At 34.7% G+C, this 17,815-nt stretch overlaps 1 protein-coding gene across 8 annotated transcripts in view; it reads right to left on the bottom strand.

The window, feature by feature from the left end:
- The window catches only part of DIP2C (disco interacting protein 2 homolog C), a 578,672-nt gene that overhangs the window by 48,669 nt on the left and 512,188 nt on the right, over positions 1 to 17,815 (bottom strand). For 5 of the 8 annotated variants that reach the window (XM_074267253.1, XM_074267258.1, XM_074267255.1 and 2 more), the window contains 3 exons: positions 13,544 to 13,714; positions 4,327 to 4,356; positions 2,122 to 2,183 (listed from right to left, as the gene is read on the bottom strand). In XM_074267253.1, coding sequence (XP_074123354.1) covers positions 2,122 to 2,183; positions 4,327 to 4,356; positions 13,544 to 13,714 — 263 coding nt within the window. The remainder of the gene's footprint in view (positions 1 to 2,121; positions 2,184 to 4,326; positions 4,357 to 13,543; positions 13,715 to 17,815) is intronic. The other 3 variants (XM_074267256.1, XM_074267254.1, XM_074267259.1) reach the window with 1 other exon arrangement.

The raw sequence follows: 17,815 nt of genomic DNA, 5'->3' as shown, positions 1-17,815 counted from the left end.
AGTGGAGAACGCTGGATTTGCAGTTAGAAGCCCTGTCTTCAAAGCCTAGCTTCTTCTACTTACTAATGTGATCCTAACGTGTGTGGGTCTCATCTATAAACTGAGGGATTTGGACTAGATATTCTCTGAAGTCTCATCTATAAACTGAGGAGCTTGGACTAGATATTCTCTGAGGTCTCTTCTACCTCTGGATCTACAATCCTATGACTCAGAAAACAAAATAAAAAAATAATAAAACCGTATTTCGGAAATTAAGGGAAATCACAAATACACATGGCTCAATTATCTATGTGAGACACATTCACTCTACAGAACATATACAGAAGGTTTTTAATTCTAGGCTCATTTTCCCAGTAGCCTGAGTCATTACACTTTAGTCCAGCTAGAGTGAGATAAGTGAATGCAAACTCATTTTTAACTACATCAAACTAAGAAGGTTAACATTCCTGGATGGATAAAAAGAAAAAAAAAGCACATTTCAAAGTGTAACATAAAATGTCTCGATTATCTGCTGCCTGGGATACGATGTCATAGCTTTTCTTTTGTCACAGTGTATAACTCAGAATTGAGGCATTGGGTTACCACAGAAGGAATTCTGCACCAGAATAGTGATGGACCCTGTGCAAGGCACAAATTCTTTTGGCTTCAATTTCCTTGCTGATAAACCAAAGGGGACAGACTTGATTTTTAATTTTCCTTTCCACTATAAAAATCTATATCTGAAATACCAAAGAGCTCTGACAAACATCTTTTATAGATTCTGCACTAATTCAGGCACTTAACATAATAGGAAATGTTTCTATTAATAATAATCAGACAATGAGAATGATATATGACCCTTTCTACTACAATCTGATTAAAAAATAAAGTTTACCCCAAAGTCTTTAATGAAAATGATAAGAAACTTCTCCTCCCACAAGACAATTAACTAGATTCTGTTCTGTAGGAATAGAGGTTCCTTTTAAAGGAGGGAATAAATATTTATATAGTACCTACTGTGAGCCTGGCACCATGTTAAGCACTTTTACAAATATTAGCTCAACCATGAGAGTTAGATGCTATTATTATCCCCATTTTACAGTTGAGAAAACTGAGGCAAATAAAAGTAAACCATCTCAACCATAATCATACAAGTAGTAAGAATCTAATGCTGATGAAGTCAGGTTTTCTTGACTCCAGGCCTAGCACTGCATTTGTAGCTCCATCAGTTGCTTCTGCTCATATCTTCCTTATTCCTTTCCTTCTTTCTCTGGAGACCTTTCACTGCAATACTGATTAAAAAAAACAAACAAACCCCAAAACTATATATGGTTCTTCTAGTTATAAGCAATAAACCTATATATATATGTATAAATACACACATATATATGTATTTATAAGCAATAAACCTATATATACATATATGTATTGAGAGAGAGAACGAGCGAGCGAGTGAGAGAGCGCGTGTGAGAGAAAGAGAGAGTGCAAGCACGTGTGTGTGTGTGTGTGTGTGTGTGTGTGTGTGTGTGTGAGAGAGAGAGAGAGAGAGAGAGAGAGAGAGAGAGAGAGAGAGAGAGAGAGAGAGAGAGAGAGACAGTGTGTTATATACCTACAAGAGGTAATTTACCTCTTAAACCCTTCTCCTAAGAATGATTAGAAAAGCCTCACAGCTGGGGCTGCCCAGTACTTACTTAAAGGATATTCTTTTAGTGGGGGAAAATAGAGAGATGAGCACAAAATTTGGTATTTTATTGTTGGGCAAAATAGTGGCTACTTTAAATAGACCAGCTGAAGATCTGTGATGATTATAAGGTGAGATTGTCCAATTCAGCAGCTTTAATCGCTCCTGGTTATTATGCAGGAGCATCTGCAGTACATCTGTACAGCATGTGCTGTTTTTCAAGAGGTTTATTATCCCACCGGGCGTGTTAACTCCAAAGCTTAAAATGTGGTGAAGCTTTACAATGCTTAAAAGTACCAGCATTCTGCCTCCTGGCCAGGAAACTCCACCTTCCATCTTATTGAGATCCTTGTTCTCCTTTGGATTGACTAACATTTATAACTTCCATCTCTGTGTTTTTTCTTTTGTATGTTTGGGTATCTGAATGCTAGGAAAGCAACAAGAACAGGATGTCGTCATACCTGTCATGTCTTAGTGCCCTCATATCAACATACACAGTGGTTGGATCAGGTCCAGATGTTCCCTGTAAACAAGGACATGTTTTAGTTAATCAGAATTATGAATGGAAAGGAGATTTCCCTATCAAGTGCTCCTTCTTTGTGCTCCCCACTTTACTTACAGCCTTTTAGTGAGCCAATAAAATAAAAGCATGTAATGTAACTATCAATTAAGCTTACTTTTTGTAGAGGCATGTTTACCATCTATGATTAGAAAAAATGCATAAAACCATACCTACCCAGAGGCACCTGCTACCTTTGGGATTGATGATCAGAACTTCAAAGAGATTAGTCTCAAAAAGGAAATTTATCAACATAATTGTGGACATTTCAGAAGGCTTAATTCAACGAGGTTATGGATTATGGAAATCATGTACTATAAGAGGCATGCCGAAAGTTTACCAAGTAAAAGAAAGCTGGGACTGCTTTAGAAAACATTTGGGTGATAGAAGCAGGTTGTCAAGAATATGAAGCATGATTTGCTGAGAAATTCTCACTGCATGCACCAAAAAGGTGTGTATTTAGAGCTCAAGATATTAATGCAGAACACATGACATGAACTGACTTGGATTAAGGAGAAAGATGTAAAAAGCAATTATTTTGTTCCTTCTAATCCTACAACTCTGTGATCCGATATTCCCGCCACTACTTTAGAAGCTGTTTTCTCAAGCTTTTCTATGACAGAAGTTGTCTACACAAGCCCTATTCAGCTGGATGGGACATTATGGTATCTAAATCAACTTTTTTCCTATATGACTGGCTAGTCCTGGTGCCTAGGAATGAATCCTTACTGTCTCTGTGACTGGATGATTCCTTTTTTTCATTATTATTTGAATGTCCAACATTAAGTCCTTGCTATTTTGTTTTTACTCTCCAACTAGAAAGACACCTTGGCTAAATCCTATTGCCTCTGACATTTTGCTGTGGCTCCATGAATCTCTGCAATAGCCACACTACATAAAACAACATAACATGAGACAGTAATTCCATTCAGTCTCACTAAGACAAGCCTGGATTCCACACAGGCAATTTGTGCTATTTTGAAGGAGAAACATGGAATTTATTGAAGAAAAGTGGTAAGGGTGATGTGATATAAAACTGCTATGAATATTGTTTATAAAATTGGGGATGTTTAAATTAATGAAAAGAATACTCAGGGTAGAGGAAAAAACGTATCTTCAAGAATTTGAAAGATTGTCATATGGAAGAGGGGTTAGGCTTTTTCTGCTTCACCCTTAGAAGGCAGAACAAGGACCAGCTGAGTAGAAATTAAAGGCTAACATGTCAACTTAATATTGAATGGAATATAATGTCTACAAGGGCAGCAAGTTTTCCACCAGTGGAGATCTTCAAGAGAAGGCTGGATAACCACTTATCTGATATAGGATAGATGGGATTCATACTATGTGTGGAGATTAGGCTAGACCTTTGAGTTCAACTGTTCTTTGACTCCCATCCACTACCAATTTTATGCCTGTAGAAATATCAGCTGGTATTAGGTGTAGAACTACACTTTCTCTAGGGGGAAAATCTAATTTCATACCAATGGTAGACAAAGAAACTAAATTTCTTCATGAATTATTAACTCTATACTCTATTTATTTAACAATGTTTCTTATGGAGAACCAAACACCAAGACAGAGAAAGATCTAAGGAGCAGCACATGCAGGTTAGCCTTTAGAATGAAGATTACATTAATATACAGTATAAAGAGTGGTCTAATTGGCCAGGAGTCTACGCAAATCTACTTAGATATACTCAGCTGTGTAACAGACTAGTGCCGAGTGGAGAGCTAGTTACATGTTTCCAGTAATGCAACATGGTTTATTGAATGTAGAATGGAAGTGGGGGAGGAAAAGGTATTTCTGTTGACAGATTTTCTGGGACTTGGTCAATTTTGAAAAGAAACATAAAATGGGTCTAACAGTGAAAATGATGGAAGATGAGATTAACACACACCATTGGTTATGTTCAATGGAAGTGGAACTTTTGTCACAAAGGTGAAATGTTTGATGAGGGTTGAGCAGATTAAATAGCCCTGGGCCATCTGCACTGTTGCACCAAAGGATTTTTAAACCCCTCAATCTCCAGACTCAACTTCTAGTCTGTCCCACTCTTGGAAGCTGATAAGGTAGGTATTGCTATTGAGGGAACAGGAAAATTCCCTACCTGGTCAGCCAGCTTCCCCAGCCTGTGAGGCTATAGCAGCAGGATAGCAAGGACAACAGGAGAGAAGGAAAGAGAGAACACCAGACCCAAAACAGAAACCAAACAGACCACAAACCAAAAACAAAACAAAAAAAAACACATAAAATCCCCCAAATGATTAAAATGGGAAGTAAAAGTGGGAATGGAAGGAGGAAAATGCAAAAAGCAGGGAACAGAATGAAAAAAAAAGAACAAAAACAATGTCAATTACAGAAATTTTAAAAATTAACCACTGTACCATTAAAGGTTAAAAAAAAAAACTAAAATGAGATGTCAACATCTTAGTAGTAGAGCAACAGAAGAGATGGTAATAAACAAATAACTGTGGACAAACAGCTAAGTGGTTTTAAAGACAAAGACAATGTTAGTGGATAATTTCATTTTAGGAAGCCTTTTTGGTTTTTTGTTTTTCCCAAAATAAATGGGGTTTCAATTTTATTGGCCCAGGTATTTAATCACTTACTTAATTGAAATGGCAATCCAAACTTATACTAAAAAATGCTGATGTTGGTCTTTCACCTCTAAAGCAATACAACTACATTAATTTAGCAATACTGCTCAGGGAAATCCCAAAACCAACACAGAGAAAGATGCAAGGAGCAGTACCTATTCTACTCTTACTGGATTTGTTTGTGAAATTGAAGGAAGTTTTCTTTATGCTACTTCTTCTTGCATGGTCTGCCTCCATGCCACATAGCAAAAGGTCCTTTGTGCATACTTTCTCTTCATTCTCAGCCTCTTCTAGCGCCAGGGGACATTTTTCCAATATTTCCTCAAAGCATCTGAACTCATATCTCCTTCCTTCATTTCCTCAGCACCAAGTGATTGCTCATATTTATAAATAATGTCATATTTGTGTCTGCCAAAGTGGTTACCATTAAATTCATGTTGGAATGATCAAAACAAAGCAGGAGTCACCTGTTCACAAGACAGCAGAGAAACCGACCACTAAGACTTTCCAGAAGTAGATGAAAAAATTTAGGGTTAGTAAAGTCTCCAGTTTGTCTCTTCCACTGATTCCCAAATACTGACATGAAAGTACCCTGGACTTAGTTTCAGAAGAATCACATATGAAACATTTAAAAAAAAGCTCTGGCTCTGGAGATATGAATTCAAATCCCATCTCTGACATCAACTATCAGTGTGATCTTAGAAAAGGCACTTAATTTCGATGCAATTTTCTCTCTATCTAATGAAGTGGATTGTGATTCCCTATGGGGTCCCATAATTGAATTTGGGGTTTGCAAAAAATTTGTCAATAGTAAAAGATATAAAATATTCCACTAAAATTTAATTCTTTATGTGAAAAAAATAAGCATGTCCATCTTATTATACAAATGTGTTTCATCTTTAATAAATGGTAAATATATATATGAAATAATTATTTTTAAATTGTCTTTATGATTTATTATCAATAAATATTTGATTTGTATACCCATTTTATAAGCCTATGTACATGAGGTCATGTAAAAATTTCTCAAGAGAAAAGGGGTAAGGAGTAGAAAATGTTTAAGGAACCTTGGACCAGATGACCTCTGAGAACTCTTCCAAACAAATAGCTTTAGTTCCATGAGCTATGATCCCTTTGGCTCTTAAATATTTTATCCTTTATAATAATAGATCACATTTATGTAATGTTTAAGATTTACAAATTGTTTTTCTCATAATAACTTTGTGAGATAGGTAATATAAATTTTGTTGTTCCCATTTTAGAAATGAACAAAAGGAGACTCAGGGAGGTTTAGCGATTTGACTGTAACCATACATCTATTGAATGTTGGAGTTGGGCAATGAAACTGTAGTTGTTCCATAATGATTAGTGATTTTTCTGGAGAAACATACTGTATTCTAAAATTTATAAAGAACTTCTTTCAGAACAATTTTGTGAGGTAATTAGGATAAGCATTTTTATACTAATCTTACAGAGCACTTAAGTCCCAAGAGGCCCACTCAGAGCTACAAAATTTGGGCAGGATTAGGAAGAGAAACTAGTTCTTCTGGTTTGTAGTCTATGACTTCTTTCTCCCTTTCAATGTCCCCCCTACTCCCTTACCCAACCTCCCACCCCATCCCCACTGTCTCTTTATATATTGAGGCAAAATTAAGCAGAGTAAGAACAAAGAAGGCATGTATGATGTGCTTTTGTATTCCTAGAGGGAATCACACTGCATACATTCCAGATGAATATAATTATTTAAATAACATCCTTCTAAGAGTCCACATTGTCTGAAGTCAAGCTGGAGTTGGAACTAGGTCAATGCTTTCCAGAAATTACCCAGCTGCAAGAATAGTCAGCTTACCCAGGGTGGTATGCTCTGGAAATTACTTATGAGCAGAAAAACCAACTAATTACCTGAATTAAGTAAAATATTAGAAAACCTCTTTTGAAATATTTAAATACAAATTCATGTGGTAAAAACAGTATGAGAGAAATTCTCTTACATGGTTGTAATCTCAAGAAGAACTTTTTTTAAAGGGAAAACTTATAATATAATATGTAGATAGTAAATAAAAGAGCTAAAATTGGTACTCAGACCTCTCACTCTCAATCTAGTGTCCTTTCCCCTAATAGCATTCTGACTCTTCTCTTTCTAGGAGAAAAGAATTAAGCTTATTTGGACAAAAACTAGAGGTGAACTACAATCATAAAATGCCAAAAAATAGAATTGAAACAGAATGGAAAATTGAGGCTTAATCTAAGGGAGATAAAAAATTTGAGAGCATACTCCAGCTCCATGAGGTAAGAGAATTTCCATAAGTTTTTCTAATTCTTGCCCTGGAAAGCTGTGTTATGCTGAAAATAGAAATGAATTTGGAGTTAAAAAATCTTAGATCAAATCTTGCCTTTGCTACATTCTGTTTGAACTTGGATTAATCCCTTAATTTTTATGTCTCTCTTAGAGTCGTTGTTAGTTATAAATGGGACTAATAGTAATTTTCTCATAGAGACATTATGAGGCCCAATGATATTTGTAAAATCACATTTTCAAATTAACATCTATATTATTTTTATCATTATAATAATAGAGGATTTCTACTTAGAAAAATAATGATAACAATAATATAAAAGGGGGCTAGATAACTTCCATCTACATAAGTTTATATAGTTTGTTTATTATTAGGACAATAATTCTCCAAACATCATTAGTTTTCATTTTATGGCTCTTCAGTTCATCCCATATGCAAACATATGCTGTGGGGCATTTACTTACCCTTCCATAAAAAGTAAATTATAATAAACCATTCATCAGTTAGAATGTTCAGTATGTGATGCCTTGCTGTTGGGTTAAACAGAAATCCTGTATTTAGATTTCAGGAGATTTAAGACTGAAAGGCACCTTAGAAATCATCAAATCCAGCCCTCTCATTTGTCCAGAGCCAGACAAGGAGGAGAGTGGCAAAGCCAAGATTTGGCAAATAGCAAAGCCAGAACTTCTAATTTAGAAACTATTTTTAAATAACCCATACTACTGCCAATTTTAAATTATACCTATATTTGTTCACCTTCTTGACTTGGTCACTGAAAAAATTGAATGCTTCTGTCTCATTTTGAAGATATTTTTGTACCTCAGTCTAATGCCATTAATTCAAATTGTCTAAAAATATAAATGTAATTGAAAAGGAGTATGAATTGGGGGTTCTGGTGACTTTACCATCAAATTCTTTTTTTTTTTTTTGAGAATTTCCTAGTACCTGTTGTATCAACTTGAGTTTGGGCTGGTAATTGCAGATATAAGGGATGAATGTGAATGACATGATGTTTCTGTTCTTTATTACCTATTCACATATTAGTCACATTTCTGAACTGCCTCTCTGTGGCAAAAATAGTCAATGTTGCAAATGATGCTTAATGCTTTGTCTCGCCCATATTTGAGATTTATGGGAGAAGACTAGGGAGAGAGGGTTTAATGGACAGTAAGTCTCACATGAGACTACTAGTATGACATGGTAGTCAAAAATGCTAATGGAATCTTAGGCTAAGTTAATAGAAGTCTTGCATTCAAAAGAAAGGAGATAGTAGAAGATACCAGAGCCTCCTGTGGTCAGTCACTATTCAGAATATTTTATTTAGTTTGAGAAGCAACATTTGAAGAAGTAATTCTTCCAATAAGCTGGAATCAATCAAGAGGAAGGTGACCAGAGTGGTACAGGGACTGGATAGACACCAGGTCATAAGATTGAAAGGAATTGAGGGTGTTTAGTTTTTAAGAAGAAAATAATTCACTGAAACATGGCAGTGACCTTTAAGAATTTGAAAGGATATCATGTGGAGGAGGCATTAAGGAGTTTTTTTTTATCTTTGTCATAAAGAGTAGAGCTAGGTTTGCTAGAAGTTGATAGAAGGCAGCTCAGTATTACATAGTGCATATCTTATATATATTTCTCCAGGTATATTTATATTTGCACAGGTATGTGTATACATACTCCCGCATATACTTTCACATTCAGAGCTGCTTAAAAATGGAAAGGGCAGCCCCAGTAGGTAATGGGTACTCTGGGTGACTACATTGTCAGAGAGATTATATTTCTCTTCAGGTAAAAGTTGAGCCAGAAACCCCCTGGAGTCACTTCCAATTACAACATTCTGTGAATTTAAGATTTTCATGCTATTGATTTCACTGAGCTTTGAAATGCCTGCAAGTTGTGAATACAGCTTTCTTTTCAAGACAATTATTCACCATCTGTAATAAAGTAAAGATCAAAAAGTTTCCTTAGAAATAACCCAAAGGTATTTCAATCCCCCCCCAAATAATTTGAATCTGCTTTGGAAAAAAGGGAAAAGTTTTGGGAATTCCCTTACCCCATAAATCCTATGGAGAATGATACTAAGATTTTTATGAGAGAACACAATTTCTAACCTAGTACAAGCTAAAATTCTTCATCTTAATTTTTTCAAAAGAGTAATTGTGGCTGCAGGCAATATCCTTTCCAACAGAGGTTAATAAACAAGTGACACTTTTTAACAGCACTAAGAGAAATTTATGTTAAGGCTAATTAAACACAGAAGTCAGGATGTGATCGTTTTAATGTTCTCTTCAACACTAAATTCAACAAATTACAACTGTTTTATATTAAAAGTCATTTGTGCAGCTAGATATTCTGGGAAATGTTGTTTTATGACAATAACAAATGGTTTATGCATCTAAATCTTCTTTGAAAAGTGCCTACAATCTTAGAAGTTCATGCAAAAATCAAAGAAATCTATTTTTCCTTTGAGAAGGTCAAGCTTTGTCAAAGAATAATGACTTATGAACTCTAAGAACAGTGTCAAAATGCACACAGTGGGTAACTCCTGTCTTGAAATGATTGAGCACCCAACAACTACCCTTCAATTTTCCCAGACTGAATACTTGAATCAATAGCATCACAGAAATTAGGTTTTTCTGAATTATCTTGTCACTAGATAGGCAAAGTAGATTCTTAATAATATCACATTCTAAATGAGGTGAATAACCCAGAACGTTCCATTACCAACTGATTCTGTCTCAAGCCTAAACTCTTTAGGGGTGACAATAATGGACAAAAGAATGATCATACTGTATATATAGTACTACATAGCATTCCCAATCCTTCTATTTTTGTCCACCTGCATTTTGGATTTCCTTCACAGGTTAATTGTACACTATTTCAAAGTCTGATTCTTTTTGTGCAGCAAAATAACTGTTTGGACATGTATACATATATGGTATTTAATTTATACTTTAATATATTTAACATGTATTGGTCAACCTGCCATCTGGGAGAGGGGATGGGGGGAAGGAGGAGGAAAATTGGAACAAAAGATTTTGCAACTGTCAATGCTGAAAAATTACCCATGCATATATCTGCTAAATAAAAAACTACAATAAAAAAGAATGATCATACTGCCCCATCATATTATGTATTATTAATTTACTCTTATATGGTACTTCACAAGAAATAAAATACTTTCTTATACATTAGTTTACAAATTGCTATCAAGGATTATCATTAACATGGATTACTTTCCCAATTTTATCAGTGAAGAAATAGTTTGGCCAGATTAGTTTTCTAGGTCATGAGTTACTAGGACTCAAAAACAAGTCTTCAAGACAATGGTCTTTCCAACAAACTGTTCTCCATATTCTTAATTACATAGAAACAAACATAGTCTTTCCAAAAGAGATTCAGTGGAAGACTAATCATTAGAATAGAAAGTCTGATTCCTTGTGCTAAAGCTTTAAAAGCTTAAAAATATTACTTAGGGGGGGCATTCTAGAGTAGAGTAATAAATCATCAGCAAGGAGAAGCTCATAAGGCTGTAGAATGTTAGAACTCTTTAAGAAATTGACCCCTGCTCACATCATATGATACATAAAGCTTTCTTAAGCAAAGACTTACTCTTTGCTTAGCTTCATGATCTGACAGCTGTTTGTTCAGCTACAGGGCCTCATCTAATTGAATGAATACCCTTTATGTATACCATTTTATTCAATTTGACCTTGCACTAGCAAGTTGGGCTCTTGAAATTTTTGATAATGCATATGTGCCATATACAGGCATAAGGAAGAACTTACTATTTTTTCTCCTGTTTACACATTTAATTTTAAAAATTAATGTTAAAATTTGGAAAGACCCTTTGATCATTGTTATATTCATTTCTTTCATGATACAAAAAAATCTGAAAATTATATCCTTTGGCATAGGCTAGGAAGAATGTACCAGCCCAAGAAGCAAAGACACAAGGACACGCATTCCTTTTCCTATGGAGTGTCTAGTTCATGTACTACATGTCAAATATAAGTATAAAGAGTAGGCAGGGAAGTAAAACAGTCTTTTTTATTTTCTGTGGAAGTTGTTCAGAGTCTAAGGGGTTTAAAGGGAGTTCACCATTTGCTGCTGTATCATGGTGAATACTCCAAATGTATGTATGCCTTCAAGCAGTCTGTATCCCATGAGGACCATTTAAATTACACAAGAAATCTGTAAGCATTTGCTTCCATTTCCCCTTTAAAACAAGAAGTTCAGGTTTTTGTTATTCCATGAAAAGTCTTAAAAGCAATGATGGACAATACCAAGAAGACCAATGAATCATGACTTCTCTTATCTGAGGTGGCAGTTTGTACCTTTCATTTCTGTGGAAATGCAGTTTGGAGCTATACTTCTCTTTATATGACAACTACGTTCTTGAAAAGTCATATTTTTTCTTATAATTTCAAATGCTTTTTGTTAATAGTTGAAGGAGTTTGCTATCTGAAGAAGTCTAGTCCCATTTACTTGAGAATTATGCACATTTAATGCACATTTTTGAAAAGTCTAATAATCACCCCTGAATGTCATTCTTACTACAATTCAGTTTCTTTCACTTGGAATTGAAGTAAAAATTGATCAATTCCTACTTCATAAGAGTGTTTGTGAATCTTAATTTGTTGATGCCTATAAATCATGTCAAAGATGACAAGTGCTAAGTGCTATCGTTTCCTTTTACAATCTGTTTTGTTTTCCTTTTGTGAAAGGACTTCCTAGAGTATTTCAAAGTGACAGCAGAGACAGAAATAGAATAAATATATTATTGTTGCTAAGTTACTGGCTAATGATTTCTCATTACAGTCTCACTTGGGGAGTCCCAGTTACTCTCTGGGGAAGGAAGGTGTAATTGGTGTTTGGAGTAGTTACTGAATTTAAGAATGAGACAGAATGATGAAGATGTGAGAAGGGCAATAAGAGGGTTAGCTATCTGAACATAAAAGCTGTAGCAGAAGACTGATTGGAGATTGGAGAAGAGAAAGAAAAGAAAAATGGGAAAATTACTGTTTGGAGATGAAATAAAACATGAATGGAGATAAGTAGAAATGGGGAAATACTTGCAAGACTCTCTTCATGACATTTCTTTTTTAAAATTACATTTCAGTTGTGTGGGCCTTTTTTTTCTAATAAATTCTGAACTTAAACAGCAAAAGAAAGGAAAAGGAGAGAAAGAGAAAAAACATTTCTAAGTAGAGGGTAGAATCAAAGTATACAATCACATTTAAAAAATCTGAATCTATTATGTATACCTTTTTTTTAAGGTATACAAAAAATTTTAATACGTTACTTTCAAAGTTGTCCTGCTGGTCTTATTTCCTTTTGTCTTCTTTCTGTTTTCTTCTCAGTATTAAAAAATACTTTCAAGACCCTCCCTACTTCTTAATTTTTTTTTTTGATAGGGGCAGGGGAGACAACGCTATCGTTAGCTCCTCCTCTTCCTACTCCATGAAAGAAACAACAACAACAAAATTATGCCTTTGTTAACAGGTAGGCAAAATTAAGCAAAAGAAATTCACTTATTGTGAATTGAAGAGACATAGGATTGGCGGTTTGAGTAATGAATGAGAAAGATGCAAGTCACTATTTGGCTTTTCTTCTTAAAATGCAACAGAATGAATGAACTTTACAGCTCTATACCATGAGGGCAAATTAGAGGGACTTAATTGTAAAGAAGTTTATGGAAAGATGAACTATCTTTACCTTCTCTCTCTCTTTTTTAATTAGTTTTAATTGTGGAAAATGTGAGCTTTTTCATGGGCTGGAGTGTCTCCTTAAAAAAAAAAGAGCTTAAAGAAAGGTAGAGATTATAAATATGGTTGGAAAGGACACTAATGACGAAGGCAAATAATAAATCAGATTTTCTTTAGTAGATAAAGGCTAATAAATGTTTATCTCATGGATCTGTCTTTCTTAACAATCAAGGCAAGGAAATGAAACTGAGATTGTGATTTATATTGTCAATAAAACAGGAGATATTTGAACCTTCAAGTGACTTAATTCTTTAAAAAACAATGATTTACCTAGTTACATCATACCAAACCTTTAAAGAGACAGGGATACAGGATGTATGAATACATTATTCCAAGTGTTTATTCTTTAGAAAAACAGCATAAATTGTGACAAACTTCCATGCTTGTTACTGAAGTTAAAAGATTTTGGGATAGGGTGAATGCTAAGAATACCCATAATGAATAATGATTACTGACAAATGTGAATCTATTAAAAAAAATAATAAAACAACACCCATGATCAGTCAAACACATTTACTGAAAAGATGATAAAAACCTTAACTAAGCATCATATCCAGAAAAAAAAATAAAAAGGTCAAAAACTTTTCAGATTTGTGGTATGTACGTAACATCCCCTTGTCACTTCCTTTATTCCAGAACCTAATGACACTAGTGAAACTTACCTGTAAGCAGATCGCCAAGTTAACTCTACAGCCAAACGATGTGCTAACAGCTCGCGGATGGAGACCCAGATCTTTAAATAATTTTGAAAATGACTGTGTGAGGGCTATTCGAGGGCGTTCTTCTGCCACTACCACACATGTCCGTACTCGGGACAAGTCCAGTCCTCTTGCCTGGGAATCATAATAATGACATTGATTGGTAAGGTAATCTCACACTTGGGTATCACTATGTAAAATCATGGATCCTGTTACTTTGCAATGATAAAAGAACACAGCAAAGATCTAGTACTATATGGTCATTCAATGTTGTTGCTTTAGGAGAGAACTGACTACCTGTTTAAAACACCTAGTGACATTCAAAATTAAAGAGATAATATAAAAAACCTGGGCTATACTCTCCATCAAAGCAGAACAGGCTCAGAGAGATTCATAGACCTGTTTATGTCACATAACTAGCTAGTAAGTGTCAAGAAGCAAGACTTGAATATAGTTCTTGATTCCAAGACCAGCTCTCTGTCTCCCACTCTGGGCTACCCCTCTGTAACAGCAAACATATTTTCTAAATAGCTTCAAGGTCATCAGACCAGTAAGTGAAGCAAGGGAATAGAGAAAAATGAATGTTTCTGAGAAGGCAATTCAAGGCTGGCAAAAACAGGAAAAGAAGCCTGATGAAATGTTTGTGTGTATGTGCTTACAAGCATGACTGTGTGTGTGTGTATATGTGTACATTTCTAAGCATGGTTTAATCCCAACCGACTGGATGCAAATAGGAAATCAGACCTTTCCAATGACTTCATAAAGATGGATCATGCATTTTATGTCCTGTGGCCCTTGAAAGACCCAATGCTATATTCCCTCTGATTAATCACTTTATAGTTTTATGGTAGAATATTTCTAGAACGGATGAGGTCCAGTGAGTAAAAGCACCAGAAATCAGAGGGGGAAGAATTCAAATGAGCCACGCAGAGTGCTTTCAGTGGTAATGGTTGGCACAATTCACACTGAGAGTAAACAAAGATGTTGGATGGCATCCCAAAAAAAGGAATGACCACAGGCTCTGATATATGTTGTCTGCTGGTACGTAAATGAGGGACAAAGAGAGGAGAACTCAAAATAAAGCCAGTCTGTTCTTTACATTCTATGGTTGCCAATAAATGCACTTGTGACTGGAGAAAAGAAGAGAATTCAAGATAATGTTGACATGAACAGGTGTGCGTGTCTGCCTGTATTTTGTTTACTTACTATATTAAACTATTATAACGATAACTCACATATTTATGTGATAGCTTAGAGTTTGGAAAGCAATTTCCACACAGCAACTCTGAGAAGGAACTAATGTAATGCTGTGGCTTTTCTGACAATGTAAATTTCTCCTGGTATTGCTGCTTTTGAATGTGTATCTCCTTGCACTTATATTGAACATTAGGCTTGACAGAGAAATCTATTTTGACATAACTAGAAAATATACTCTCCTTTACTAAGGTCTTACTTGTTGCCTCAATGTCTAATGCAAATGACAATGGTTATTTGAAATCTGGACCCTTTCAGGAAAGCCTTGCCAAATTAGAAAGACTTCAAGTCTGAAACTCCCATAGAATATGCCTGTGGTCTGCTATGTTAGGACCAGCTAAGTATGAGAAGGCTAATAAAATAATAATTATTTTTTAATAATCAATTTTTTGGCTATAGTAGTCATAAAATAATTTGAAGTTTATATTTAGTGTCAGAATACAGAATACTTATACTGCTGGCTTCAGAAGTAATAATATTACATTATATATGCACTCAGATAATTGTATATTGCATATTGTACATCTGGAAAGTATCTAATATTAGCAGAAGTAACTGGTATATTATATCTGCATGTATATATAATGTAATATCATTACTATAAATATATATAAACAAATTATATATATAATATACCCCATCCATATGTATATTTGCATGTGCATATATAAAATGTAAAATTCTTTTTATAATTCCATATTTAATTTCTTTTCTGTGTCCATATGTAATTTTGGGGACCACAGGCTGACAAGATTATAAGTATGTATAGATATATAATATTTTCTCTTTCTATATATATATACATACAACCCACATCATATACACACACACACATATATATATATATATATAATATATTCACAGTCACAGATACACTATATAATCTCTAATTATGTGAAACATATGTCTCTATCATGAATGATCCTCAAGATGAAACCAAGGGAACACATTATATAAACTAACAATGTCAGAAAGGACTCACTTGTGTGGACATTTTAATTTACAAGATCAATAGAATGAAAGGCCCCATTACCTAAAGGAAATTGCATTCTTGCTTCGCTTGTTTTGGCTTATGTGTTTATCAGATACTTCTGCTAATATTAGATACTTTCCAGATGTAATATATGAAGAACTTTAAACTATAATATGTCTACTTTTTAAGACTAATTAAGAGTTCCTATGTTTAAAAATATAAAAGACACGATTTCTCAGTTCAATTATTCATTGTTCTAGATTTTATCTTTACATTCTTTGGACATTCTTGGTTTTAGGCACTAGTTGGGGGCATACAAATACAAGTGTTTTAGACTTTGTTTTTTTTTTTTCCTGAGGCAATTGGGGTTAAGTATTTGCCCAGGGTCACACACCTAGGAAGTATTAAGTGTCTGAGACCACATTTGAACTCAGGTCCTCCTGAATTCAGGGATTGTGCTCTATCTACTGCAGCACCTAACTGCCCCTATACAAGTATTTAAATCTGAAGATTCTTCCTGTTTTTTAAAAAAGCCCCCAAATATGACTAATTTCAGAAGTGTAGACTCTTGATTCCAAGACCAACTCTCTGTCTTCCACTCTGGGCTGGCCCTCTGAAGTAGTAACATGTTTGGATATAATAATAGAAAACTTCACATTTGTTTTACAATAGATTTTTGAAACAAGAGCTATTTGAATTTGCCATGATAACATAAAGTAATTAGGGTGTCCTTGGATTAAATGAGGGGGGAATTGGTATTCTCACTTCACGGTAAAGATAAAAAGGGAAATTTAACAAATTGTCTTCTACAATTCTTTAAGAGAAGCCTCAGTGAGATTTAAACAATAATCATTATTATTCTTTGAAATATAGGTCTCTTGACATCTACACATACTCTAGACATAAATCCTATAAATCCTTAAGAGCACTATAGTTCTCCTTCCTTTGAACTTTTACCAGATGAAATCCTACTCATCCTTCAAATACTATTTTCTTCACACAACTTTTCTCAATTCTACCAGTTAGAAAGAATCCCTCACACCTGTGATCTCAACATTTTCTCTCTCTCATACTTTCACATGACATACAATTCCTTTGCAAATATGTCTGTTTCCCCCCTTCAGTAAGCAATGAGGGTCTTTACTTGACAATGTATGTCATTGTATGCTCAGAACTTTTCACATAGTATGGACAGAAGAATAGAATTGTGATTTCATAGATATATTGAATTCTTATGTAAAAAATCTCCCTAGACTGATTCAAGTTAGCATCTTCTTGGTACTTCATAGTGTTAAACAGTTGCCTAGAGTAAAAAGTAGTTATGAGCCTTGTCCAGGGTCCCATTGCCAGCATGTATCAGAAATGGATCTTTAACCCTGTTTTCCCTGGCTTCAAGGCTGGATCTTTGTCCATGATGTTCGGCCTCATTCACTCACACAAAGCAAAGGCAAACTCTGAGCTTTCAGAGTTAAAATGATGAAATGAAGCCATGATCTTGAATATTTCACAGATCCAGAGATCTGCCCTCTGGTCTCTAAGTCTATTTTGTCTGTAATAGTGAGGGAAAAAACTTAGGTAATTCCCAAATATGGGTTTTTCTAATGTCTTATAGGAAGATTGGCTTGAAAACAGCAAGTGATGGCATTCTGGCTTATTAGTTTTATTAATAATTTCCCAAATTCGATTATATCCCAAAGAAATACTAAAGAGCGGAAAGAGACATATATGTGCCAAAATGTTTGTGGCAGCTCTTTTTGTTGTAGCTAGAAACTGGAAGATGAATGGATGTCCATCAGTTGGAGAATGGTTGGGTAAATTGTGGTATATGAAGGTTATGGAATATTATTGCTCTGTAAGAAATGACCAGCAGGAGGAATACAGAGAGGCTTGGAGAGACTTAAATCAACTGATGCTGAGTGAAATGAGCAGAACCAGAAGATCACTGTACACTTCAACAACAATACTGTATGAGGATGTATTCTGATGGAAGTGGAAATCTTCAACATAGA

Source organism: Sminthopsis crassicaudata, chromosome 5 (assembly GCF_048593235.1).
Source record: "Sminthopsis crassicaudata isolate SCR6 chromosome 5, ASM4859323v1, whole genome shotgun sequence".
Classification (NCBI taxonomy): Eukaryota; Metazoa; Chordata; class Mammalia; order Dasyuromorphia; family Dasyuridae; genus Sminthopsis; species Sminthopsis crassicaudata.
Note: the sequence above shows the minus strand (reverse complement) of the source record. Positions and strands in the feature narration are given on the sequence as shown.